The sequence below is a fragment of the Netta rufina genome (assembly GCF_964035555.1).
Source record: "Netta rufina genome assembly, chromosome: 6".
NCBI lineage: Eukaryota > Metazoa > Chordata > Aves > Anseriformes > Anatidae > Netta > Netta rufina.
In genome coordinates this window covers 33,769,050-33,796,871 of record NC_140129.1, presented here as the reverse complement: position 1 = coordinate 33,796,871, position 27,822 = coordinate 33,769,050, and the positions used below count along the sequence as shown (strand labels likewise).

The 27,822-nt window shown below is 53.2% G+C and overlaps 1 protein-coding gene across 1 annotated transcript; it reads right to left on the bottom strand.

The window, feature by feature from the left end:
- Nucleotides 1-296: 296 nt before the first annotated feature.
- On the bottom strand, nt 297-22,543 carry IGFBP5 (insulin like growth factor binding protein 5). Its single transcript, XM_084288628.1, has 4 exons — nt 21,650-22,543; nt 5,090-5,316; nt 4,858-4,977; nt 297-4,509 (listed from the first exon to the last, which is right to left on the bottom strand). The coding sequence occupies exons 1-4, from the start codon at nt 21,978-21,980 to the stop codon at nt 4,378-4,380; spliced, it is 810 nt and encodes a 269-aa protein (XP_084144754.1). The 5' UTR covers nt 21,981-22,543; the 3' UTR covers nt 297-4,377.
- Nucleotides 22,544-27,822: the final 5,279 nt, after the last annotated feature.

The following is a 27,822-nucleotide window of genomic DNA, read 5'->3' as shown; positions in this document are numbered from 1 at the left end:
ACCTGCTGTAAGCTCAACCGTGCAATTTTCCTGCTGCCTTAGCAGATTGCTCCCGAGTCTAAAGCTCTCCTAAACCCTTGCCACCACACCAGCCCTGCCCTGGTCCTCCCGCAGCACCCTGCGGGGCTGGCTGAGCCTCCCCGGGCACAGTGTGCTGAGGGCAGGGCCGGCACACAGACGCTCCACGAGGGTCAGGCACAAGCTAACTGAATGCATAACTTTATTAAATAAATGCTTTGTCATGAGAAAAGACAAAGATCAAAGAGTAACATAAATTATAAGTTGAATAAATAGTATACAGCAATCTTCACTTTTTAATAAAATGTGAGATTTTTTTTTTTTTTTTTAAGTACAAAATGCTAAACAGAGCATTAAGCTCTTCTTCCATTGTCAGTTTTTCACAAACTGCTTTTTTTTTTTTTTTTTTTCCCACCAGTAAGATTATGAGTATTTCTTGTTTACTGGAAAAAAAAAAAAATCAACGAAAACAAAACGAAACGAAACAACAGAGCTACCGTATGTATGTAAAGCTATAAAAAGCTACCGTAAAATGTGTAGTGAGTATTGCTTAAAGATTTAAAAAAAAAAAAAAAAAAAAAAAAAAAAAAAGACCAGGCAGGAAACTCGGAATCTGGTGTGTGTGAACTAGTGTGGGTGACGGTGGGCGACGTGCGCGGTGACGTCTGTCCCAGTGGCAGTGGCGGGCGGCTGGCGGGGCTGGGGACAGGGCACGGTGCGCAGGGCTCCTCGCCAGGGCCAGGACAGCGGTCTGGAAGCGAGGTGAGCTGTCGGTTGTTAAATATACAATGCTCCGTTTGGGAAAAAAAAAAATCAGTAACAACAACACAAAAAAAGAAAAAAAAAATAAAAAACAACACCAACAAAAAGAAGTTTTCACGTGGAAAGGGGAGAAAAAGAGAAGGAGGAAGAGAGAGAGGGAGCAGAGAAATAGTGCAAAATGCTCTTGTACTAGTGGTTTTCGAAGGCCACTGCAGTACAGACAAGGGGTAACCCAGCTGCTGAACATCTCCCCTGGGAGATGTGGTCCAAGGGCTGTCCTCACCCCTGCTCCAGCCTTTTCCTCTCACCCGGCGGCCGCTGGTGCGTGAAATGGCCGGCAACCTCCCCGTGCGCCTCGGTCCCCGTGCCGCGTCCACCCCTTCTGGTTTTCCCACCCCAAAGGCAAAGCGGGTCCCTCCACCTGCCCGCTGGGAACGGCAGCGCTTGGTCACCGCCCGATGGGTTTTGGAGCTCGTGGGGCCACAGCTGGGACCCACTTTGTATGGGGAGGACAGGGAGTCCTCCTCTGTCCCCCTCCCAGTGTCAAGGTGGTGGCTGCATCGTTAAGGCCACCACCAGGCTGGTCTGTGTCCCCTGGGAGCTGAGTTATCCGAAATAAATGTCCCATGGGGAGCTGCCATCCCTCTGCCCGCTCGCATCCCGCCTGTCCCCGGGCAGCACGGCTCCTTTCTCTGCAGCCAAAGGCTTTCAAGTTTTGGGAAATCAAACAACAAAACAAACAAAATGAACAAAAAAAAAAAACAACAAAAAAAAAAAGCAAGAAAGAGAGGGAGGAGGAAAGGAGGGAGAGGGGCGCTGGGGAAGGTGGTACTGGCCTATAACAGTCGGGAGGTTTTGCACGGGGACAGGCAAGTGGAGGAGATGGGAGACAGCGGTGACGGTGCCTGTGGCCCTGGGGGTTGGCTCGGGCTCCCTCTCCATCCTGCTGTCCCTCCACCCCCCCTTCACCATCCTGTTCACCCCCCATCCTGCTCAATCCAACCCTGCTCCATCAGCCCCACAGAGCCAAGGGGTTCCCTCCCCAGCCCCAGCTCCCCCCCAGCCCCACGGGGGTTGCCTCAACTCCTGCTTTTGTTTTTTTTTTTTCTTTCACGGAGGGAAAGAGATCTGCATTTGGTGCCCCTCCTCACCCCCCCTCATTCCTCGCTTCCTTTCAGCAAAGGAAGGCACTCCACCCCCAGCTCCAAACGTGCCCCGTTGGGTCTCCGTGGAAGTCTATTGGCAAAAAAAAAACCCTTGGGGGCCATCCAGTCCTGCCCCCACGAGGGCAAAGCATCCTTGCAGGATGCCTGGTTGCGGTGGTGGGGGGGATGCCGTCCCCTGGGACGCTACGAAGGCACCCAACCAGTGATGGAGAGGAGCCTTCACCAGAGCTGGTGCTGAGTCCCTCCCATCCTGGCCCCACCGGTGCTTGGGCCCCCTTCTTCCTCCCTTTCCAGCCCCAAGAGTCTCAGACCCTCTTTGGGGGATGCATTGGCTGCATCCTCCCCCAAAGACCGGCCGCATCCTTCGGATGGCTCCAGGTGCGTGTTTTGAGTGCCGGGGCTGCAACGCCCAGCCCCCGACAGCTCCTTCTCCTCCTTCCCTTTGCTGCAGGATTTCCCAGCGCAGCAGTCGCGGAGACCCTTGTCGTGGGGAAATGAGTCCCAAAATCCAATGTGGAAAATTAAAACAAAACAAAACAAAACAAAAAAAACCAACAAAAATAACACAACAAAGGTCAGGAAGGCAGCTGACAGCTGTCCAAGCGTGCCTGAGGCAGTGGGTCTCCGTTTCGTGGTGGCCTCTGTCACTGAGCGAGGACGTGGTTCCTGGGTGAAGCGTGAGGACCTGTTGCAGGATCTCACGGCAGGATGGGGAGGTGGCGGAGGGAGTCAGCCAGGGCAGACATGAGCAGTGTCCTCAGTGTGAAAGGATGGAGACTGGTGTTTTCCTAACCCTGGGAAAGGCTACAAACCAGCCTTAACAAAAACCCAAGACGAAATAAAAGTCTTTTTTTTTTCCCCCCTGGAGCAAACTATTTTTTTTTTTTTTTGGCTGTGAAAACGAAAATAATAATAATAAAAAAAAAATAAAAAAAAAATCTCCATAGTTGGTCTTCGCTGTGGCAGCAAAGGGTGGTGAAGGGTTTTGTCCCCGGTCCCCCGTCCCCACGTATGCCTGCTTCACGCTGGGGAGCGGTGGAGCATCTGCAGAGCCGGCTTGGACGCAGCCCTCGGTGTTGGTGGGGCCTCGGGGCACCTCCGTAGCTCTGCTCCCTGTTCGGTCCAGCAGCTCTCCCCTTGCTTACAGTGAAGCCTTCAAATTGCAGGTTTCCAGGCACGTTTTTTTTTGCAAGGAGAAGTCACGTCTGTGTGCACGCACACGACAAATGCTTCCACACACACGGCTGGGTGACGTTTGGAGTCTCACTCGTCCAAAACTCGGATTTCTGACCTCCCGGTCAAAAGGAACTGCACTGAGAAGGGGACGTCTCCCTTCTGGAGTGTTTCTTTTTGAAGTCCACGAATATTGCGGGGGATATTCGTGCCGTTGCAGGAGCTTGTGTGTCCCTCCCCGGTACATCTCCAGGTGCGCAGCAGTCCCGTTCCTCCTCTTCTTCCTCCTCCTCCTCCTCTTCCTCCCAGCATGGTTCAGATCTGCCTGGATCGGGGCGGTCGTTTGGGACGGAGATCAGATTGACTCGAGTGCATCCCGGTGATGCAGGGAGGAAACTCCAGAAGAACGGAGCAAGGAGTGGAGACGCTGGTGGCCGCAAGGTTTTTCTCTCCAGACCCTTTAGAAAATGACTAGCTAATCCAGAAAGAATTTAAAAAAAAAAAGAAAAAAAAGAAAAAAAAAAAAACAGAAAAATTCACCCCGCCCACAACCCCAATTAGAAAATCACCAACTCGGAGAGCTTCCTACATTGGCGTGGGCTCTGCTCGGCAGCAGGGGGGCGCGGGTGGTGCAGGGAGAGGTGCGGGATGGCGGAGCGGCCGAAGCTGGCTTGTCTCTGGCTCTGTCCTTTCCTTGCTGAGTCCTTGCTGTCAAAACGCTGCTGTAGATTCCGAGTCCTCAGTTTCTTCAGGGTTTGGTTTTCTCTTTCCTTCTTTCTTGTCTTCTTTCTTTTCTTTTCCATTTTCGTATTCCTTTTCTTTCTTTTCCATTTTCATTTTCTTTTCCTTTTCTTTCTTTTCCATTTTTCTCTCTTTTCTTTTCTTTTCTTTTCTTTTCTTTTCTTTTCTTTTCTTTTCTTTTCTTTTCTTTTCTTTTCTTTTCTTTTCTTTTCTTTTCTTTTCCTTTTCTTTTCTTTTCTTTTCCTCTTTTTCTTCTTTTTTTTTTTTCTGCTTTTCTTTTTCCTTGTCCTTTCTTAACTTCTCTTTTTTCTTTTCACTCTCCTTTTCCTTATCCCTTATTTATATATTTTTTTTGTTTTCGGTGCCTTTCTTTCTTCTTTTTTCTTTTCCTCTCTTTTTTTTTTTCTTCTTACATGAGATGAAAGGAATCGGAGTCCCGGGGTGCGGGGAGGTGTGGAGGGGAGGGTGGGAGGGAGCCTGGGTGGGTGGTGATGGGGCGGAGGGAGGGGATGCGACTTCACTCCACGTTGCTGCTGTCAAACGCGTGACACTGCAGGTCTCCGCTCAGGTAGTCAGTCCCCGGCAGCTTCATGCCGTATTTGTCCACGCACCAACACAGCCCACGCTTTCGGCCTCGGGAGGGCTTGCACTGGGGAAGACACCGAAGGGCAAAGATCAGGAGCTTGTCACCAGCCCCCGCTGCCTCCCTCGTGCTGGCTCAGCCCTGAGCTTGGCCACTTTTACCCCAGCACCTCCATCCCCAGCCCCGAGCTCTCCTTTTCCTTCTCCCCTCCCAGCTGCTTCAGGATGCTCATCTCAGGCTGGACCACGCTCAGAGCCTCCAGCAAGACCACTGAGCACCAACCGTGCCTGGAGAGGCTCCCAGCAACTTCCCCACCATCCTGATGGAGGAAAATCCTCCATCTGTTCCAGCTGGGATGGCAGCTGAGAAAAGCCTCCAGGGTGAGAGGCATCCCTGCCTTCACAGGGCTCTCACCTGCTTCCTCTTGTAGAAGCCCTTTCGGTCGCAGTTGGGGAGGTGGACGGCGCGGGGCACCATCCGCTGGCTGCTCTTCAGCTCCTGCAGGGAGGCCTCCATGTGCCTGCGGCAAGGGCCCTGCGAGGGGAAAATGGGGTTTGTGAGGTGGGGAGCACCTTGCAGTGAATGTCCCCAGGTCCCTATTCTCACGGCCACCAAGCCCTCCCGCGGAAAAAGGGACGGCACCCACCAGCTCAAACTCTTGCCGGAGCTCGGGGATGACGACGCGGGGATGTGCCGTGTTCTCCGCCATGCCCACAAATTTGGCCAGGGTCAGCTTCTTCCTGCGGTCCTTCTTCAGGGCCTCGGCTTTGAGCTCGGAGAGGCGGCCGTGCTTGGGCCGGTAGGCCTTGGGCGGGTAGGTCTCCTCTGTCATCTCCGACGTGGTCGGCTCCTCGTGTTCACGGGACTCCCGTTCTGGAGGGGAAAGGACAGCAGACCATCAGATCTCCAGCAGCTGACTGGGGATTGCTGGTTTGATCGCAGAGGACATCTTTGCACCAGGACCGAAGAAGGCCCATGGAAACGCATCTGTCCTCCGGGTCCCTTCTGGGAAAGCCCCAGGTCTCGCTCCTGGTGTAACCCTCAAGGGGCCAGCAGGAAGAAGAAGCTTTAGCAGAGCTACAAACCAACCCTCACACAGCCACCAACTCCCATCCCACCCCACCTTGAAGATGCAAGAGCACAAGCCAGGTACGCTCAAAGACGAGACGACGCCAAGGCCTGGGACTGTCACACAGCAAAGCCACCGCATGCCCTGATCCCCTGGCAAAGCCTGTGGCAACGCCTCACAGCAGTGCTGCCCGGCCATAGCTGCCACCAGTGGCACCGAGGAGCACATTTAGGCTCTGCCCGTGGCCCCGTGCACCGCCTCGCATCGCCCCAGCGTGACCTGCCCAGGCAGGATGCAGTCAGGAGCCCTGCACGGTTATATATAGGAGAGCTGGTGACAGGCTAAACTTAGCTGACTTGTGACCTTTTAGTGCAGCCACCAGAGTGAAAAAGGGCTATTTCTGGACTAAATTTGAATACGGTTTAGCTCCTGAGGTTGCTGGTCTCCCAGCCCCTGCTTCCCAGGGGACCGGTGCTGATGCTGCCAGGGCAGGCATGGGAGAAGCCACCAGAGCAGCAGGACAAATACCAGGGGGCTGAAAAAAGGCAGACAGGAGCGTCCCTGCAGACGGCTTTGCCCCACCAGGTTACAGAGTGGTGCACAAGGGGACACCCAGCAGGGGACACCCGCTTGGGGTTGATGGCAGCACCAGCCTGGCACACGCAGTGGGTGGCCCTAGAAGTAGCACAGGGGACAGGCTGGTCACTAGGTCCCCACTTTCAAAAGCTGCTAAGTTTTCTGTGGACACTTATTGATTTAAACGTTCCTCTCTCCACACCCCTGACCCCCTTTTTTTTTTTTTTTTTTTTTCTTTTTCCATGAGAGCAGAGCTGGATCAACATCCCAGACTCTGCACCCAGAAGCCACCTAAATGGCTCCATCCATCCTCCCTGGGATTTGCACGTCTCTCCAGGACGGGATCCTCTTGCCATTTTGCCCTGTGACACTCATGTGCCTGTATTTTCGCCTTGCTGCTGGATTCACAGTCACTCCTCTATTATAAGACGACGATGGACACGGGATAGGGAAGAGATTGATTACATCGGGAACGTACGGGGTGCAGCAGAAGTTCCTGCTTTGCCACAAGATGCTGCTGCACTCCAAGGTCTGAAAGCAGACCAGGGACAACTGCAGTGAACGAGACCATCCACAGCCCCGACACTGCTGCCACCTCTGTCCTTTGATTCCCCTCTGGCACTGAGTGCTGGGGCATCTCCCTGGGCTGCCCCCAAGTAGCTATGGGAGGGGAGGATTCACAGCCTGCCCTTATACAACATCATGCAGCTCATCACCTATGAAATACCACCTGAGAGGGGCGCAGCTCCCTGGGCAGCCCTAAAAAAACAAAAATCAACAAACCAACGGGCCACGGCAGCGAGGATTCAGAAAAACAGCACAGCGCGTCCAGTCCCCTGGGCTCGTGGTGCAGGGGGTGTTTGCAGCAGGCTCCGTCCGCTCATATGGGCAGCAACTCGAGCCTGTGCAAACACCTTGTTCCTCTGCTTCCTGCCAGCAAGCCGGGGCGGGCTGCGAGCCAGGGACTAACGTGGAGCCCTTTCGGCAAGGGCAGGTGGGAAGCACAGGAGCACGAGGGAGCCGGGGAATGGTGTGTGCTGAAAGCTGCCCAGCTCCTGCCCGGGTCCAGCTCTTCCTGCAGAGCTGAAGGAGCGCTTGGAGGAGCTGCTTTCGCCCTCCCTGGCATGCTCAGCAGCGATGCACGGAGGGCTGGCTGCGGTGGGACACCTCGGGGTGAGCCAAGGGGCTGGCTGGTGCAGGAGGAGGAAGGGTTGGGGCTACACAACCTTGTCCTAGCTGTTGTATTGCGATGCCCAGACAGCCACAGGCTCTGGTTTAGGTCTTTATCTTCTGGTGAGAACTCCGTGGATCCCTTTCCTCCACCCTCTGGTGATTTTTAGCCTGATTTCCTACAGCAAGGAGGCCAAAGCTCATGCACCTGTTCCCCAATTTGACTCTAACGAGCTAATTTAGACAAAGGGAAGGGCAGAGGGCTCCGACATACAAATGACTGACGAGCTCTGGGCAGGTGGTGAGAGACCATCGTGGTACCAAGGTGAGGGGCCAGGCAGAGCCACAGCAGCAGCACCAGCTGCCCCAAATCCTCACCTTCTCCCCCAGCCATCTCACCCACACCAACTGGCAGCCACCCCGTGCAACCGGGACCGTGTCAGCATCTCCAAAGCCCCCACGCCCATCCCTCAGCCTCCATCTGCCACCCCCGGCTGGCTTGTGGCAGGCAGCACTGGCACCGCTGCGTGTCTGCTCCCAAGGAGACGCTGGCGGGAGGAACGCCCAATTTCCCCGAATGAGCCCTAATTGTGCCTGTCTGAGACTCAGGAAGGAGGCTGGAGTATCTCCTCCCTCGCTGTCAGGATCTGGCCCGATGCACAGCCCATTCCCGCCTACAGCCGGAGCCAACTCCCATCCGCCTCGCCAACCTGGTGCTTGGGTTTCAGGCAGGCGGCCGTTTGCGGAGGCAGAGCAGCCGAAATCTCCCAATCCCAGTCCCGGGCACAGGGCAGCAGGAGGTGGGTGAGCCCCACGTCGCCATCCCTTCTCCCCACCACTGGGGAGATGTCAGCTTCTCCGCAGATGTCCCAGACCCCATGGCCACATCGAAGAGTGACATTGGTGGCCACGCTGAGGACGCTGGCTAGCCGGGAGGTGGCAGTCGGGTTGTAGGAATCTCAAGGGGCTGGAGACCCTATGGCCAAGGCAGGAGATTGAATTCAACTCAGAGCCACCCCATGACTTTGTTGCTGGTCCTGGCACTGTGGTGTCCGTGGGGGACCCAGGGAAAGACTGGAGAGCTCCTGGAGACCAGCTTGCAGGTCCCCAACACCAGCTGCTGTCCTAATTTCTGCAGGCTCCCATCAACCCTGGGAGGCAGAAAATACCCTGAGCTGGGTGCGGGCTGTCCCCTGCCCCAGTGGATTAGGGCTTAATGCTGGAGCTGGCTGGGATGAGCTCCTGAGCAGCTCCTTCCCTCCAGGAGCCATTTCCAACCTGCCAGTAGAAAGCAAAACACCCGTGACAGGGAAACCACAAAGCTCGCCCGCTGTCCTCGACAGGCACGGTGCAGAACAGCCTGTGCACCTCCCTGCACCTGGCCCCAAAGCCAGCCCACGTGCTTTCGTCCTCCGGAGGCTTTTGGGCACCGCACAGGGCGATCGCGTGTGCACGTGGGTGTGTGGGAACGCCACCTCCTCCCCGCTCGCTCGCGTTGCAGGAAGCGTTTTCCAAAATGACTGGGAGGCTCGAATTTTCGCAACAAGTTTCCATCGCTTTCTGGCAGGAAGGGAGGGAAAGTACCTATTTGCTGCTGCTAATGATCCGTGCTTGTTACATCCACAGCCCGCTGCTGCAGGACTTGCCGTCCTGTTCAAAAACCGGGGAAAAAAAAAAAAAAAAAAAGAAAAAAAAAGCCATGTGCACCTCAGGAGAACAAGCACAACCACTGCCTCTGATCTTGCTCAACAGCCTGCTTGATGATTATCACGATTATTATTATTTACAGCACGAGCGCCAACATAATACACCGCTTGAGCAGGAAGGTGTTAGAGAAAGACATAACGGGGACCTGAGTTAAACCTCTAGCAAGGGAATGACAGCAAATGTCACTTGGGAAGTCGCTCGGTCCTTCTGCCTCCAGACCGGGCCCTCTGAGGGGCTCATTGTGAGATGGGAATAATTAAGGCTTGCATTACCCAGGGCTTCTTACACCACAGAGGATTTACCCTCAGGATGGAGTGCCACCACCCAGTGTTGCCACGAAGGGGAGGACTTCATCATGCATGGCCCCACACCCTGCTTTCCTCCTGGGATTTTGGTCCCTAGTGGCAGCTGTCTTTTGAGCATCCTGGTTTCTGTCCCATCACTGCATACAACAACGTAGCGTTTTCTGAATTTGGCTGGGTGATCTTCGATACCCTGGCCTTTCTTTCTGGACAGTGTTCTGGGATCGGGCATCTACACAGGCAATGCTGGAGCTAGAAAAGGGAAAATGCATGGGGAAAGGCTGGGGGACAGAGGGAGGGCTTTTTCTGCAGTTCCCATTGATAGGAACCACAAAGCACTAATCAGGACCAGATCCAGACACTCCCTCCTGGCTTCACCCATAACATCTCCCTGGCACAGACAGCTGCAGCCTCCTCCCTATTGCACCTCCACAACCTGATGAAGCCCCACGTTGGTGCCTTACATCTTCCTGCTGGACTTTGCACGCACACGCAGGCAAAGGCAATGATTGCTGAAGTCAGTGTCTGCCTTCTCCTGCCCTGCACCTGCCAGAGCGCCTTTCTTTTCCCTCCCCATCCTTTTTTGCTACTGGTTCTTGCTGGGCAGCATGAAGCAGCTGCCTGTGGCTGGGAGAGGAGGAACATCAGTGCTGCCCCTGAAAATAGCTTTAGCACTTGCAGGTCATGTTAGGGATGTACCTATTTTTCTTCAGATTGGGTCTTACACAGCAAGTCTGGGCTTAGGTCTCTGCCTAGGAAAAAAAAAAAAAAAAAATCTTGGTGCATTTCCCCCTCTTGTTCCTACTCCAGAGGACGGAACATGCCTGACCTGCACCAAAACCTCCTGGAACAGGCAGGCAAGTTCCTCCCCAGCCTGCACTTGCACCTGTGACCATATCAGGAAAGTAAAACTCCCTCCCTGCTGGTCAGCACACGGGGAGAGTGTTTGCACTCCCGCCAGGCAGGCAGGGACCGGGAGGGTCAGCTCAGCTCGCGCCCTTTGGCAGCTGGAGAGCACGACTGAGCAAAAGCATTCCTGAGCTCCCCAGGGGCTGCGGGGATCAGCCCGTTCACTGCCCTAACAAAGAAAAGCTCGCTTCCATTCCCAGGGCAGGCACAAACCCCCAGCGTGACAGCAAATGACCCCCCCCAGCCCTCCTAGAGTGGGCACAGAGCCGGCTGCGGCGTGATGCCCGGGACTGGGGTCAGTGCCGCGGACCACCGCCCCGGTGAAGTCAGGCGCTGATGTCAGGCATCCGCGGCGGCCGGCCAGCCTCAGGAGGAGCAGCAGCCAGGGCCAGGGACTCAGGCTGCAGCCGGTCCCTCTGCTAGCCCCGGGGCGTTGGCTAAGGGAGAGCCAGCTGCAAGGCGCCTTGGACTTTTGACGAACTTTTGTGCTTTGGTGGGGATTCAGCGGTGGGCCGGCGCGGCAGCGCGTGCGCTGGTGATGCTCGCAGGCGATGAGAGACTGGGAGGAGGCACCACACACTGAGATGGGCTGGAAAGCAGCAGCCCTGCTTGGAAGGGACAACCTCTGCTGATGGCCACCTCGCCTCCCCCAAATCCCCAACATGCGCAACAGGCATTGACGATGGACCGAACGCGGAGGATTTGGGGTGGCTAAACTCCATGTCTAGGTCATTGTGGAGATGCTGCACCCTCCAAACAGCAGCCAGCCCTGTCATTTGGCTTAGATACTGATTTCAGGGTGGAAGGACTTATCTCTGGAGACCCCAGTCTCTTTTCTTGTGACTCCTATGGTTTCACATAGGCTGAAGCTAAGAAAGGTAAATCCCACCACCTCTTCTGGACTGGTCTCCCTGCAGCCTGTGGGGTAGCTCTCATGGGAAGCTGTGCCAAACTGTCCTACATACACAGGTGCACTGGTAAGAAAACCCAGACCCTGTTTCCTTCACTGGGAATTTGCCCAACAGTTGTCACAATAAGCAAATTACCTTTGCGATTTGCACGCTGCTGCAAGAAGTCTTTAAGAGCTAAAGCACTGTGAAGTGCCCACAAAAAAATTCATTCTGCCCCACCATGCCCAGTCCCCTACTCAGGATAAAGAAAAGAGTCCAAACAATCCACAGACCGCAGCCCAAAAGCCACAGGAGCTTTTGGAAAAAGACTTCTGGGATACCCCAGTACCTTAAATCCCTATGACAGCATGGTGAATGTTTCTGCAACCTCACTCTCTTGTCCCACAGAGACAATTTTGAAGAGAAGGCCATGGATTGATGGGACCAAGCTCAGGGAAGAGATGGAAAAGCAGCCAAAGAGCTAGAAGTGCTCAACCCTAGGCTAAGACTTATCTCCATTTTATCAAGCTGAAACCTAGCAGGGTGCTTAGGAGCTGCTCAGGAACACCTGAAGAGCCATGGAGAGTGAAGACAGATGGCAAAAGGATGTTCTGTGCTGAGGCCTTCGTCTCTTAAGTTAGAGCTTGGACTTTGCTGAAGTAGTCTGGAAGACCAGCTCTTTCTCAGGAGATTAATGTCTCCTCAGCAGAAACCTGTGGATGCAGATTCTGCTGCATCAGCCAGGGCTCACCTGCAGAGCGTGAATATCAGGTGCTTGGGCTGCCCCCAGGTTCACATACGATGCATAAGAAAGGGAGATCATTGTCCTGATGACCTTGCGTCTTCACACAAAGCTGGATGGGGGAGAAATGCAGCTCAGCATGTGGGAAGGAGCTCTCAAGGGAACCAACTCATGTTTAGGTCTGCTGCGGAAGCACATGGCCTATCTGTAGGAATGAATCTCTGGGTCAGCACCACTTCTCCGCGCTGCCAGCAAATGCTGTGGAGGTGGGAGAGGTAAAGTTATGGGAGCTGGAAGCATAGCTGTGTGCCAAATGATACTTTCCTAAGCTGGCGTTCCTTACTGCAGCCGCAAAATAAAACTACCTCGGAGCAACTCTCCAGAACAAAGAGAAAATCAGGTTTAGATATGGGTAGCACCACGACAAAATCTCCTTCCCTAATTGCTGCCAGCTGTTAGTTCATCAGGCTCCAAGCGTCCATGCTGTGCTGGAGGAGCCAGGCTTTGGCATCTACTGGTGAGTTCGGCTGTTTGTGACTTGGGATGTACAAGCAAGGACTGGGGCTGATAAAGAGGTGGTGTCTTTCACTTGGTTGTTTCTCTCCAGATAGCTCCCAAATCTGTACGAGGTTAGTTCTCAACACAGGCTTGAGAGTTTGCAATGTGTATACAGGGCACACAAAGCCAGGGTGAGAATCCAGGCAGTGTGACCAGAGGCTTGGGGTTCCCAGCAACAACCATTTCTGGTGAGGTGGAACCCAAGATACCTAACCAGTAAAAGGGTTAGGAAACTTTTGAGTCTCTCCCTTGTATTAAAAATGAACAAATATCCATCCGTCTCAATGAAATGATGATGATGTGCCCCATCTTGCAAAATTGCAGGCACTCTGCTTCTAGATAGCTGCTTGGATCACCCTGACATTTCCTGAACAAAGTTATTTTCCAGGGAACTGAACTGGCAAGTGGAGAGGAAGGAAGTATTTCAGGATTAGATTTACATCAAGAAGCTTCTGTAGCTGATGCACTGATGATAGGAAGATAAAACATATTTCCTTCACATCATCTGGAGACTACAGATGTTCCCCATTCCATATGCTGAAGCTGCAGAAGAAGCTGAGAGCTGAACTGAAGAACAACTCAGAGAAATGTAAATAAATCAACTTTCAATATCATAGTGACCAAGACATATTTTTCCTTCCTGGAAAGGATGAAGTCATTCAGTCTTTCTTAGTCTTGCGTGTTTTCCAACAAATCCACCCTAGTGGCAGATTCCATTGGTTCTAATAAAGGCATCAAAAAAGCTACCATGCCGCCAACTAAGAGCAGAAAAGAACAAAGAAGGAAACCCAGGGAAGAAGATTGCCTGTCTCTGTCTAACTGATGGTACAAGTGAGGAAAATCTGGAGTAGCTCCTGACAAACATTATTGAATCATTTACTGACAGTTTCTCTGTGAGATTTAGCTGTGGCAAAAAGAAAGGAAGCCCCTCATGGAAAACAAACATGCTTTCACGTCTTCTGAATGAAAACAAAAGGGTCTGAACTGCTCATCTGGCTACCAGCTGAGAAGAGATGACCTGAAAAAGCATCTGCTATTAGGGTTTTCTTCCAACCCATCACACCTCCTTACTTCCTAAGGACACAGTGAGCCTTTTTTTCAGGTCACCTCTTCTCAGGGTTTTGAATTTGATTGTTTCATACTGAGCAGAGCTCTTAACAACTGGGAACTGAGCCTGGGAGAGGCTGGTTGCACTGGAGAACAGAGGTCTCCATCACAAGATCCATCCCCGCTTATGGTAATGATGGGCTCTGTCAGACCCAACAGCAACCAATATCTGAAAGATCCAAGAAAGCCAAACCTGCTTCTCTCTAGAAAGAGATGAAAGCACATCAGGTAGAGTCTGGAGATGCACCTGTGTCAGGTGCTGAACGAGAACTGTCCAAACACCACAAATATTTCACACGTACAGCTGTGACTGAAAACCTCCAGCCTAGCCTGGATTAATTTCTAGGCCTTCGGCCTGACTTTCACAGCTCTGCCTTAAACCAGATGGAAAAGATCTGTGAGATCATCCATTGCTCATCTCTGTGTCAGCACCAGATGACACATCGTCACATGCACTGTCCAGCCTAACTTTTACAAGCTCGAAGTGATGAGATTTCCACCTCTGCCCTCAGGCCTCCCTTCTGCTTTCTCAGTGGCTCCTTCTGTCAGAAAGTAGAGTAGGCCTGAGTAGGCCTGGCCATTCCTTAATCCCTCAGTCCACTTAAGCAGTACCACTTAAAAGTACCAGAAGTTTGATGTTCACACTCTGACAATATTGCTAAGCAGAAACTTGCCCAAGCCTGATCTGAAACACTGGCTCTAGTCTCTCCTAGCCATTTCCCCCCCCCTACACTGCACTGGGGCATACACCGCCTGATTCCCTTTGGTCCAGGCAGGATGTAAAGATGCTTTTAAATGGTAAAAAGTATCAACAGTCCCTTTATGCAGCGAAATGTACAGACCTCCATTTTGGGGTCTGAAACTCCAAGAAAAACAATGGATTGCTCTTTGCAACAGGTCCCGAGCCTTTCCAGAATTAATTCCCTGTTGCATTTCACTGTTTTTTTCCACAACCTCAAGCTGTCCCTGTTGCTACAAAACAAAATAACTGAATACTGAAATGCTTATGAAATGATGCAGTAAAGTTTCACCCATTTCTGCCATTTCTTCAGGAAAGCAGGAGCCACAAATGAAAGTGACTGACACAGCCAAAGATATGTCTTTAATGACTGGTACACCGTAATGAGACTTTCTAGTAAAACTTCTTCCCTCTTTTCCTGCATCACTTTTAAATTAAAAAGTGAAAGCCAGGTCCCATGGTTGTTCACTGTCTTAATTACTAGATTTTCATCATTAGTCCAATGCATAACATCTGATTTCTTAAGCATGAATAATGAAAGGGTCTGTTGATTTAATTGTTTTCAGAGGACAAATCCCATCTGAATTTGGAACAAGAAAATATTTCTATTGGTTTTCTGCAAAACAGAAATATGACTATTAGTCAACTTTGCCCCTAAAGTTACCTTTAAGATACATTCCCTCTCTTGTTTAGCTGGGGGATCATTTCCTTAAGTATCTGACAGGATTACCTTCTTGCCCTTAAATAGCAACCAGACCAGCAATCTCCATCAACATAACAATTATCTCCATCAGTGAACCAGCTGTGTCCATCCAACAAGCAAACAAACCAAACTCTGCAATAACAGCCCTCAAGGCAGGCAGCTGCTAAGTGCTTTCCAACCCTACTGAAGCCAACAGCATCTCTGGGCTTTCCGCCTCACAGTCCTTCGAGGACTGAATTAGCTGGCCCCCAAGGAAGGGATTAGGTGCCTGAAGGCCTATGGTGCTCTGGGTCTCAATCCCTGGAGAAAAGGCACTCGGCACCTTTCAGGATCAGGCCCTGCCTGGTTAATAGGGAATGATGTGCAGCCGAGGGAGGCTTGGACCTTCCTTCAGGCCGTAGCATGAGGCAGGTGTGGTGTCCTGGTGTCCCAGCCAGAAGCTGGCTGCTCTGTGACATGGACTGATGGGCAGTTCACACACTTATCCTGGAAACATCATAGGCAGACAACAGATCCACCAGAACATGCTGAGAAATGGCTTCCTTGAGAGCAAATTTGCCCACATCAAACCACGGAGAGTCCCAAATTTCTGCAAACACATTACGCTGGCTCCTGCTGGGATTAACTGCGAACCGGTGGATTGACATAAACACTAAGGGGTCCCCTTAGATCACTAGCATCAAAGAGCCACTTCAAAAACAACATCTTGCTGAGAGTTGCCTTGGCTACACAGCTGAAGGAATAGAAAGAGAGCGTCTGGTGGGAGAGTGGAGGGGAGAGGACAGGGGATTTCACTCCTTCATCACCAGATGCGACACGACCCTTCCCAGACGGGCTGACACGGAGCACAACCCATGCCTGGCCTTCTCCAGTGGCATCCTAGGGCCTGGGAGCATGGCACAGCTGCCAACCTGCTCTGCAACCTGCAGCAGCCCTGGGGACACCCAGCTGGGAGGCTTTCTCCAGCCTGCCAGGTTACCTGCCCTCCCCTCCTTGCAGCAGAGCATCCTCATGCTTTTTGCTACACTTATCCTGAGGATAAATGCACAATACCAATCTTTTCTACCTGTTAAAAAAAAAAAAAAACAAAAAACAAAAAACAAAAAAACAAAACTCCTTACAAATGACTAGGTGGTTATTATGAAGGCTGCCAAGGAGTTCACCCAGGCCAAACCCTCTGGATCATCTCTGACCTCTCCACGCACCATGTCTTCAGGGCCTGCTGCTTCCTCCTTCTCAGGTTATTTCTGCTGTCTTCAGCTCGCCACATCACCAAAATGCCACCTTTTCTCAGCTCAGGTCCTGTTTCCCACTTCCCCAAAGGCCACGTGCTGCTGCCTTGGCAAAGGGAAGCTTGCAGAACAAACACGGTGTGTGAGCTCATATCCACGCAGCTGGCTGGGGGGACTATCTGGCCTCTATCTCCTCCCTTACCTCCCGTTGTTTGATATGCTCACCTGCTGCATCTCATCTCTCAGCCCTCGGTGGGAGGAACGGGTAGGCTGCTCTCTGTACACCAATATCTGATCTTTATGGCCAAATACCCCATGTGCCAGTCGTAAGCAGAACCAGAGCGATTTATGCGTGCTGCCTGGAAACCATTCTGCCCCCAGAGACAAAAATGCTTTGTAAGTGTGTTTCCACACATTAAATGTTTGTGCAGGCATGTGTGGGTGTGTGAACACGGGCACATGTGTGTGTATGCTCACAGGGATATCTTCCCGGCACATACCAACTCTGCTGCTCAGCAGCCCACGTAGAGGGGCAGGTGTGCTCCAGCCAAATCCCACTTTCATTTATGTCCGCCCCTGAATTTGCACTACTTTGCTGGGAAAAAAAAAAAACACAGGCAGGATCTGCCATGCTGTGGATCATTTTATCTGCCCTACGAGTTAGCATGGGTGAAATGAGCTACGGCAGTTCTCAGCAGCTTGTCCTGCCCCTTCCCAGTGCTCTCAGGCTTCCCAGTTTGGGTGAGGAGCACTGGGAGCCACCACTGCTAAATCCGCTCCTGCTGCTGCTCCTTGCCTCGTGGATGGGCGCTCACAAACCGAGGAGCAGGCGAAGCTGCAGAGTGCAGCGAGCAAAGCTCGCAGCCGACGTTAGGAGGAAGCAGAGCACCGTGCTGTGCTCGCAGGCACAGCCGCTCGCTGCCTCTCCTCCTCCTCCCTGCCCTACCAACACGCGTGTGCCAAACGTGTGCCGGGCACAGGATGCTGGTGCTGGAGCACTGATGGGAGGAGGCACGCGGCCTCCCTCCAGCATCCCTCGTATCTGCGGAGGCTGCCATGTAAGGCCAGCCCCAGTGCTGCAGGCGGTGGTACAGCTCCAGGCGGGCTCGCTGGGAGCGGGTCCAGGCTGACAGACGTGCGCGGGAGCTTGGAGCCGCTCCATCACTCGCGCACGCACGCACGCACGCATGCACGCACAAAGCCACGTCTTTGCTCCGGTGAACTCTGCTGGCACCAGGCAGGAATTTCATTTGGATCAACTACTTAATATTCTTGCTCCTTCCTTAGAAACCAGGCTGCTGAAAAGTCTTTCCAGCCAAGGCCCCTCCTTTCCTGTTTGAACCACCCCATCCCTCCCTCCCCCGTACACGCACACCGCAGAAACCCAGCTTTCTTGCTGGCACCTGATGGATTTCACCTTCTCTCTCTTTTTTTTTTTTTTTTTTTTTTTAATATATTGTTATTGTTGCTGAAACTTCAGATCAAAAGAAAAATGGGGTTTTTCCTGTTTCGGATAGGAGGCTTTGCAGGCCTGTTGATACTAGCTTTTGCCTTGACAGCTCCGTTGCTGCTCTGCACAAAGGACCCGGTGCTCAGCACCGCACGGCTCCTTCCCCAGGCCCACAGCTGCTGCTGCGTGTCCCAAAAACCCCGTGCCCGCATCCTGCATCGCTGGGCGGGGAGGGGAAGTGCACTGGAAGGAGAAGCAGGGTGGGGGGAACGTGTTGGGGCGGGATGAAGGACTGCACCCAACAGGAGCCGCAGGAAACCTGGGCTCCACAGCTCTCCTCCGCCGCCTGCTTCCAGCTGACGCAGCAAAGACGATTTTCTTAGCGCTAATTCTGCGCAACCCCCCCCCCCCCCCTCCCTTCCCCTCCTGGTTATCGTTGGCGCACGGTTTCGTGGGGAAACTTGCCAAGTCTCGCTTGCTTTCTAGAAAGAGAGAAGGAACGAGAGAGGAGAAGGAAATATTTGACAACCTTTGTTTTTCCACGAGCTGTTTCAGGGCGGCGGGCTGCGATCTGTGCCCCGCGCTCCCCGGCGCTCGGCCTGACCTTGCTGTGTCAGCAGGAGGAAGTCTGGCGGGAGCACGGGGCAGCGAAAATGGAAAGACGCGGTGTGTTTCAAACAAAACTTAAACAAAACAGAGAAAACCCAGAATCCTGAAGCTTGTGCCATAAATGAAGCTCATTCATGTATTTTTTTTTTTTTTTTTTTAACCAGGAATGTCAATTACAGCAGCGGTGTTTGGCTTTCGGCAAAGGACGGTGTCTGACTGCTGTGCCAGCAAGGACTACAGGGACCATCCTGTCACTACCTACCCATCAGCCTACTTAAAACGAGCCTTACCAAAGCCCTTTAATCCTATATTTGCTTTCATTTCCGACCTCTTTGCCAGCCAGGAGCACATCCTGCACAGGAGCCCTAGCGTTTCTCAGCGCTGCCGTGCCCAGCTTACAGAAGAGGAAACTGAGGCACGGTGCCCAGGAGCATCCTGTCCCCACGCGAAACATCTGGTCTGCAGCACAGCCAAGCCCGGCCTCCTAGCGCCGGGCTCCTGCAGTATTCTTGCTGCCTTTCCACCTCGGCTATAAGGAGGAAAGCATCTGTGATTTTCAGCTCAGCCAGCGCAAGTGCAGAAATAGATAGAAATGCAGTTTGATCTAGTCCTCGCCACTGTCCCGGAGTTTATTTCGCTGATTCTTTCTCAGCGGTTTGCAGCTCAGGGCCAATTTTGGTCATTGATAGATCGGAGGGCCAGGCCAGCTTCCCCAGCACACAGTCCCTGCGCTGCTGGCCAAACTGGCAGAGGCCAGAAAGTTCAAGTCAAACTTCATTTCTTTCCTTGCCCTGTTGCTTAGTAACACGCCTATGAAAATATACTTTGTTCTCACACACTACCAGTTGAATGCCAAGAGCGTTTTTTCCCTCTCCCATCCTCAGGAATTCCTGATTTATTTTTTATTTCTTTTTCTTTCTCTCTCTCTCTTTTTTTTTTTTTTTTTTCAGTCGTGCAAAGCTCGGGAGAAGCCTGCTGGTCTGCTGCGGCTTCCTGCAGAAGCCTTCCCCAGCGGGGCTCATCTCCCACCTGCAAACCAAACCCACCGAAAGGAGCCCCCTGCGGCGCTCAGGGAGTCCAACTGGCAGCTGCAGGTGGTGCCGGGGGTCGCTTTTGCAACAAACCTGCAGCCTCTTCCCTATTCCTCTCCTTGTTCGCTCAAAGGGTGCTCCCCATCCCAAGCTCACCCGAAGCAGCGACGTTATGAGGGGACCAGCGAGAGTTTGCACGCAGAGCACCTGCTAAAGGACCAGACTCCTTGGGCAGAGCCAGGCAGGCAGAAGGAAAGAAGACTCAACCGTCAGCCAAGACACAAAGCTTTTTGGGGTGCCCTCGGTTCACACCAGGCACCCTGCCTAGGGGTGCAAGGCTCAGCCCCACTCTCACGGATGCCACCGCCTTTTGCCTGCATGGTTTCCCCTCCTGGCTGCACCGCCTGCCTCCTGAACACACACGCACACGCGCAGAGTAAATAAACACAGCGGATGACGCGCTCGGGGATATTTCGCATAGCTCGGCCGTCAGCAGCTTCGTGCACGGCTTCCTGGGCTCTCACACAGAGCAGCAGCTCCCGGCTCCCCCCTCTGCCCTCCACGCACCTCTCCACCCGGCCCTCACCCCCTCTGCAAGCTCCCTTGCAGAAGGCCCAGCTCTGTTTTGCCAGTTTTGGCCACTTTTTGCAGAGGCCGGAGAGTTTTGGTCCTTTGGAGGGGGGAAAGTTACACGTCAATGTATATACGTGCCCACAGAAATCGGTTTTGCCCTGCAGGATGGAGCGCAACAGCACGACCGCTGCCTGCAAGCAGCAAAGGGGAAAAATAATAAAAGCACCAGGATTTATTAGGTGCTGGAAAGGAGAAACGGATTCCCATTGCGCCGGTATAAGCAGGAGCTTGCTAACAAGCTAAAATGACATTTTCCTGAACAACAAAAAAAAAATAAACAAAAAAGGGGGGGGACGACTTGATTCTGTTTTTTTTTTTTTCTTTTTTGCAAAGTGCTTTCCTAGGTCCCCTGGACTCGCAGACCCCCGCCCGCCTCCCTCCTCCCCTGCATGCCATGGCAGAAGGGCAGAAGCTTTTGGAGGAGCATGAGGGGCCCTGTCCCTGTCCCAGCCACAGGACCCAGGAGTTTAACCGGGCGCCCAAGCGAAGGAGCGCTTTCTGCCGTGCTTTTGTCACGTGCAAGGTGCAAGCGGTTCAGCAGCTTGGCTTTGCGCTGCTGCTGCCGCGCCAGCCCTCGTGCTGGTTTTTATGCCTTCTGTCTGCCTGCTAGCGGCACTGCCACTCACTTCTGCACCCGCGGATTCCCTGCTCCTTGTGCACCTGCTCTCCTCACCTCCCAGCGCTCAAACCCGTTGCCCAACAAAGAGGTCCAGCAGCAGGCAGCCAGGAGTCGCCGCGGCCACGAGAAGGCGGGAGGCTGAGCGATAAACCCGGGGGGGATAAACCTGAGGGTTTTGGGGATGGGGAAGGTGCCCTGCCCAGAAGGAGCCTTTTATCTCGAGTGCAGAGCCCCAGAGCGAAGTGGAGAGAAAGGGGGGTCCTGGAGAGGGTGAGGATGGGGATGCGGGAGGGATGTAAAGGATGCAACTGGAGAAGGACGGGGATGCAGCTGGGACTAAGAGCGAGTTTCTGGGAGTTTGGGGGAAGAAAACCTCTCCATCGGGGATGGGACGACCCAGAGGGGGTGGATGGGGGGGATGCGAGATGATGCAACAGGAGGTTCAAGCGGGGCACGGATGGGAAGAAGGAGTGGAGAAGCGGTGGGGGGCAGCTGAGGGGATGGCAGAGCAGCCGGGCAGGTGGAAGGGCAGCAGGAAAAGTGGGAAAGCAACAGGGGGATGGCAGAGCAGCCAGGGGAAGCGGTGGAGAAGCAGCTGGAAAGATGGGGGCTTGGCAAAGCAGCGGGTGGAGGGGCAGGGAGAGGAAGGAAGGGGGAAATAGCTGGAAGGGACGGAAAGGCAGGCGGGGTGGGTGTGTGCGCGAGGGTGGAAATCAGGTGGAAAGACGGAAAAAGCAGCTGGGGAGATGGACGGGCAGCTGGCGGTGGCGGAGGGGAATGGAAGAGCAGCCGGAAAGGCAGCAAAAGCCAACAGGGGGAGGGGAAACGGAAGAGCAGCCGGGGACGGAAAAGCGGGGCCGAAGGATGGAAAAGCAGCCGGCGGGGCGGAAAAAAAGCAAGCGGGGGCGCGGAAGAGGCACCTGGACCGCTGCAAAACGCAGGCGGCGAGCTGCGGGAGCGGGGGCAGGGGAAAAATAATTAAAAAAATAAAATAAAATAAAAAGAGCCGGGGGAGGGGTGGGGGGGAGCTGCAAAGCAAGCGGAGAGCCGAAAAAAAAAAAAAAAACAGGCAGGGAAACGCACTCCGGGATTGGGATAAAAAAAAAAAAAGGGAAAAAGAGACGGAAAGGAGGAAAGGGAGCCGGCTGCGGGGCACTCACCGGCCTTGGCTTGCTCGCGGTAGCTCTTCTCGCTCAGGCAGACGGCGGTGCCGTGGAGCAGGGCGTGCAGCGGCTTCTCCTCGCCCTGCCGGGGGAGGCAGCGGAGCCCCCGGGCGCAGCGCTCGGTGTAGACGCCGCAGGGCTGCCCGGCGGGCAGGGCGCAGGTGAGGCAGCAGCCGCAGCCCGGCTCCTTCACCAGCTCACAGCCCAAGGGAGGAGGAGGGCAGAGGGACAGAGCTTTGCCGTCGCAAGGCTCGCACTGCACGAAGGAGCCCAGGCACCGCGACAGCCCCGGGCAGGCGCCCAGCAGCACCAGGAGCCGCAGCAGCATCGCGCCGGGGTTAGGATGCTGCGGGATGGGGAGCGCGGCGGGGGGGTGGGTGGGGGGGGGCGGGCGGAGCTCGCTTCCCGCTTGGCCCCCTCCGGGGGGCTCGGAGGGGGGTGTTGTGGGCTCGGGGGGGTGCGGGGAGAAAGGAGAAAATCGGATTCAAAAAAGAAAAAGGGCGCAAAGCGCAGCCCCCGCTTGCCGGCGCCCCAGGCTGGGGGTTATTGGGGTGCGGGAGCCTCCCGCTTTGCTTTTTTTTTGGCTGCGGGGAGGGGGGGGGCGGCTAGGTTTGCTTTGGGGCTTTTTGTCTTTCTTGCTTTTTTTTTTTTTTCTCCTCCTGCCGGCTTTTTTTTTTTTCTTTCTTTCTTTCTTTTTTTTTTTTCTCGCCTCGAAAAAGGGGGGATTCTCAGCGCAAAAAAGAGAGGGGGGAGGGAAAGGGAGGGGAGGGGGGGAAAGGGAGAGAAGCGTGCGGGGGCTGCACGGGGGGCTGCAGCCCACAGGTTGCGGGGGGAGCAAAAAAAGGGGGGTGGGGGGGGGCCGGAGACTTCACGCACTCACTCACACGCACACGCACACTCTCCCCAAAGGGCTGGGAGGAGGCAGGTTGGGAAGGGAGCAAAGTTCCTTGCAAACCAGTGTCCTGCTCTTACTGCATCAAAGCAGTCAGGAGAAAAAGAATAGTAATAAAAAAAAAAAAAAAAGGAAAAAAAAAAAAAAGCCCGCAGGAGAAGGAAGAGGGGATGCAAAGCTCCCCTTTCCCTCCCCCCTTTTCTTCTGCAGGAGGAGAAAAAAGTCTCTCCCGACGCAGCGAGCTGCTGGGAAGCTTGGTATGAAGCAAAGTTGTGTTTCGATCGGCTCTGTTCAACCTCCCGCTTTCCTCTTCCAAGATTTGCAAAGGCAAAAAAAAAAAAAAAATCAAAAAATCAAAAAATAATAAAAAAGTGGGAAAAAAGCCCCCCCACGCACCAAAGAGGCAAAAAAAAAATAAAAAAGGGAAAAAAAAAAAGTTTTCTGCAAAATTAAAGAGTGGTTGGTTGCAAAGTCTGCAGAGGAGCGGTAAAAACGGGGGGGAAGGAAGGGGGGAAAAAAATAAGAAAAGAGGTAAAAAAAATAAAATAAAAAAAAATCCACTTTGTAGATCTCCCAACACTTTTCCCCTGGAGAAGTTTCTAAAGAGACTGAATACTGCAGAACAGGCTGTCTTTTAAATAGACTGCCCCTGGCTGCCTGCCAGCCCCTAGCTGCAATTTGAGATCCCAATGACACCTCAGCTTGACTGGGTGCCAGCAGCCAGGGCCCTATCAGTGCACACTCGAGCCGGTGGGGGTGGGGTGCGCAGCTTCTGACTTCTGGGCTTCAAACCCCGGGCAGTGATCAAGGATAATATTATGAGGAGAGACAAGGGGAGGAGGAGGAGGAGGAGGGGGGAAGGGGAAGGCGAGGATGGGGAGGGGAAAGGCAGGGGAAGAGAAAGATGAAAAAAAAAAAAAAAAGAAGAAGAAAAAAAAAGTTGAGATCTTCACGGTTTAAAAAAAAAAAAAAAAAAAAAAAAAGGGTAGAAGGAGAGAAGTGGTTGCAATGGGGTTGCGGGGAGCCTGGGAGGGAGAGATCAGGGTGCTGAGTTTGGGGAGGGAAGAGGGGGAGGTGTATTAATAGGGCCTGATCCTGCTGCTCTCAGCCTCGCTTGGGGTGGAGACCCCCGGCCCCTTGCCCGGGTGGCTGGGGACCCTCGGCGAGGGGGGAGTGGGTGCGTGCACCCCACCATCAGCTCCAAAGGTGAGATTGGCAGGGAGATGGCTGGGTGGGTGCCAGGGAGCTGCTCTCGCCCACCCTAATCCCAGGAGGTGCCTTTGTGCGTGCGGTGTGCCCAGCTCTCCTCTCCCACCCACCCCAGCCTGGGCAAGGGGTGAAAAGGCAAGGGGGGGGGCTTTCCCCAATGCCAGGCTGTGCCCCTGACACCCTCAAACAGCAAGGGTTAAGGCGGCCGGACAGGGAGCAGGAGGGAGGGCTGGGCTGCTTGTAAGAACTGTGTTAGATTCCTCTTTGGAAAAGTTCGCTGTTGCTCAGGGCATGCCAGAAAACAAGGGGAATTTTGCCATGCGAAGTCCAATTTGCACGTTTTAGCTCATTCTTCTGCTGCCTCTTGCCCTGCACAAATGTGTGTGTGTGCGGGGGGGGGGGAGAAGTTTAAAAATAAAATTAAAAAAAAAAAAAAGGCTTTGCAATGCTCATCCTCTGTCCTGGACAGCTTGCGGTTTGCTGCCTTTTGTTCCACCGCTGCATTCCTCAGCGTTACAGCTCTCCGGGCCCTGGTCCTTCGCACTTGCCTCCCTCAGTGCTCATTCATTGCTAGGAGTGGGGAAGCTGGAAGCGTGGCAAAGGGAATCTCCAAAATTGCCTCGTGTGCAGCCCCGTGGCCAGCCCAGGCAGCTGTGTGCAGGGATGTTACACCTGGAGGAGCGGCTGGGAGATCGCTCACCAGCACCAGCCCAGGGTTATCTACCAGGAAGGCATCAGGCAATTCTGGGCGAGGCTCACGGGCAATTCAAGTCACCCCCCCCCACCCTCCTTCCACACATGCACACACTCCTCCAGAGCCTCATATTCCCCAGGTTTCTTTTTAGATCAGGCAGCTATGCAGCTGCATTGCATGGATTTTGCCACTAGAATGCACCCTTATCTATGGTAAGAGGACGGGTGCTTGCTTAAAAGCATTAACTCTTTCCTCCCCAAAATTTCCCTGCTTAAGATTTTTTTTTTAATTATTTTTTTTATTATTTTTTTTTTCTTTGCACATCTCAGGTGTTCCTTGTTTTACTGCCTTCCTACCCCATGGGAGCTCTGGAGTAAGGATCAGCTCCCTGCCGTCCTTTTTTGACCCCCCTCCCTTCAAAAAGAAGGCCACATTTCTGAGCTTTTTTTTTTTTTTTTTCTTCCTCTTTCTCTCAGCCAGCAGGTTTTCCAGAGGTTTTATTTGATCACACCTGAATCTCTGCTTAGATCCCAGTTAACTGCTACCAAATAGGCACCCCTAAGGTAAGAAAAGCAACCCCTTTGGATTTTATCTAGAAGCATTATTAAACGGTTTCTCCAGTTGACACTTATGACTTTTACAGCATATTAATTGCATCCTGCTGCTGATTTTTATGAGGCTCTGCTGCTGGTCTGACTGGGTGCCTTGCAGAAAATAGCAGCGGGCAGAGGAGCACTTCTCACCTGGAGATTTGGGAGCACTTTGTGAAAGGGCAGGAGAGAACTGGCTTTTCCTTTTCCTCTCTGCCACCCTGTAAGAAACAGAGAGTCCCAAATAATCTCTGCTGCGGAGACAGCAGGAGTATGGAGAGGGGTGGTGGGGAGGTTTCCCTCCCACTCCAGCCTGCAGGACACGAAGCGGCGAGGCGTGTAGGGAGCTGCCTCCGTGCAGCCCAGCTGCAAGCCCTGGCACAGGAGAATTGGGCACGGCTGGATCGCTACGGGGCAGGGATCCTGCGAGGCAGCCCCAGGGAAGCTGCCCTAATTTCGGGCTGCCTGGGAGCTGTCTCCCGGGCTTTCAGAGCAGGCCACATCCAAGTGGTGTGAAGTTGTCCTGAGGCCACCCTCGCTTCCCTCCTACGCTGAGCTGCGAGGCTGTGCCGGGACCTTCATCCATCACGGTGCACCTGGAAACTCTGTCAGATACTCAACCAGGGCAAGGTAAAGTTTTAGCCACGAGACGTGCCCTGGTAACAGGTTTTCTGCCCAAATATTGAAGTGGCCTTAACCATGAGGATCCATCCTGCTGAGCCCTGGAGCAGGGATGGAGTTGCAGATGACTGCTTGGTGTGTGCCATCATGCTCCTCACAAGGGCTGGCTTCTTGACATTTGTGCTGATGCTCCAAAAAAACCCACAGCCCTGGGAATAAAAGACAGCAATGGGGCAGTGTACAGCTGGTCACGAGCTGTAGCAGAGCCCACAGATCATGAAGATCTCATTTCTCTTGGCCTTTTCTCTTCCAGGGGAGGTCACAATGATGTTTTATGTTTAAAAGGCATGCTTTCATATTTTGGGGGGATAAACAAGAGGAAACCAAGGTTTCTGTTAGTGTCTGCTAATATACTTCATTGCTATAGGCTCTATTTGTTACATATGGCTCCTTCTTGGGAAAAAAAAAAAAGAAAAAGGAAAAAAAAAAAGAGAAGTAGTCATTTGGAAAAGAGTTACCATTCTTTATATCTCAGATACGTCACGTTTCATTATGATACTCTCTGTAATGTGCAAAAGCACTGACTTTCCTGGGCATGATAATGAAGATGAAACTTGTGCTTTAATCAGTTTGGGCTAATCTGTGTGTTTTGGAGGCACTCAGAACATCAAACAAGTTCAGGCAATCTAGAAAGATTAAGGGCTGAATCACAGATACATGAATGAGATTTTTTTTTTCTTCTCCCTCCAAAACCACTGTCCAGTTGGTGTAGATCTGAAACTTGTTAGGAAAATAATGCTTATACAGGAGATTTTTTTTTTTTTTTCATGTGCAAGTATTAAAAAAACGCCAACAGGTTGTGAAATCAGGTGCCTGAAGCATTGTTACGAAAACAGCCTATATTTCATCCTTGGTGTAAAAAATCCCGGAGGGCGAAATGACAAGTGACAAAACTGGAACTGATGGGGCAAGCCTTGGGGGAGAAGCACAAAAAGGGAAGATGGGCAACAGCAGGCAGTGCAGATACCAACACGCTACTTCACTTTGAATGGAGGCTGGGTTGAGAGTCAGGAGGAAACTCGGATTCCTTCCCAAGATGTTTGTCCTTCTCTCGGGTGGTGCCTCCATCCCTGCGATGCTAACCCCGAGAGGTGTTCACAGCTTCATGCTGGGAGCCCCTTTCCAGCAGGCGCGAGCAGCCTGTGCTGCAGCGGTGGGTGTAGTAGAGCTAGCGAGGGCTAGGTGGCATACTGGATTCATTGGAGTCACCTCCAAGGACTTCCTTCCACATCCAGCAAGGGCTAGGCTGAATGAAATTATCTCTTTGCAGGCAGCTTTCTGTGTCATTAAAAAAACAAAGCAACCGATGCTTCCAGTGAAGACAGCATCAATGTTTTGCTTTCTAACATGCCTCATGGGGGTATCAATTTTAAACCGCATGTAGGAATGGAGTCTCCCCTCACCAGATCAGCGCCTGGGTGTTCTGCGTGCCGGGGTTGGCTCCGTTTCACGTTATCAAGGCTCGGCTGCCAAGATTTCCAGCGATGCCTGGTGACTGGGGTGCCTCCATCTCCCCCATCGCCACCCGAGTCACCTTGCAAGGTGCGGGGGACGTCAGCTCCCGCGCATCGCAAGGCCCTTTCGCAAGGGCCAGAGCTTAAAGCCCGTCCTGGATGTTTAAACGATAGAGGCAGAACTTGCTCAGGGGACAAATTCCTCTTGCCTGAGCACAGGCGAAATTAGTTTCTTTTGCTAACGGGGAAAAGACAGATGTTTCATCACGAGCAGACAGCAGAGGTTTCCCTTTGCGCCTTCCCGGCCGGTGCAAAGAGCTGAGGCCTTTGCCTTGCTCAAAGGGCCTGAGCAGGGTCCCCACGCGTGGGCAAGTGGCTCGGTGTCCCCTGGGCACACACGTGGGGCCATTTTCCCCCTCCCAGCCCCGCGGGCATGGACCTGCGTACGCGGTTGTGCTCGCTTGGGATGTCAGGGCAGCGCAGTTTGGCTCTGGGGAGGAGGCTGGCCTCATTCCAGAGGCTCGGGAGGGCTGGGGAGGAGTTGCAAAAGCAGCTTGATCTTCCCCTGTCTGCCACAGGGCCGGTGAGGATCCTGCATAGCAGAGGGAACCGGGTGGGTTTAGGCGGCTGCCTTCGAAAGCGGTTGGGAA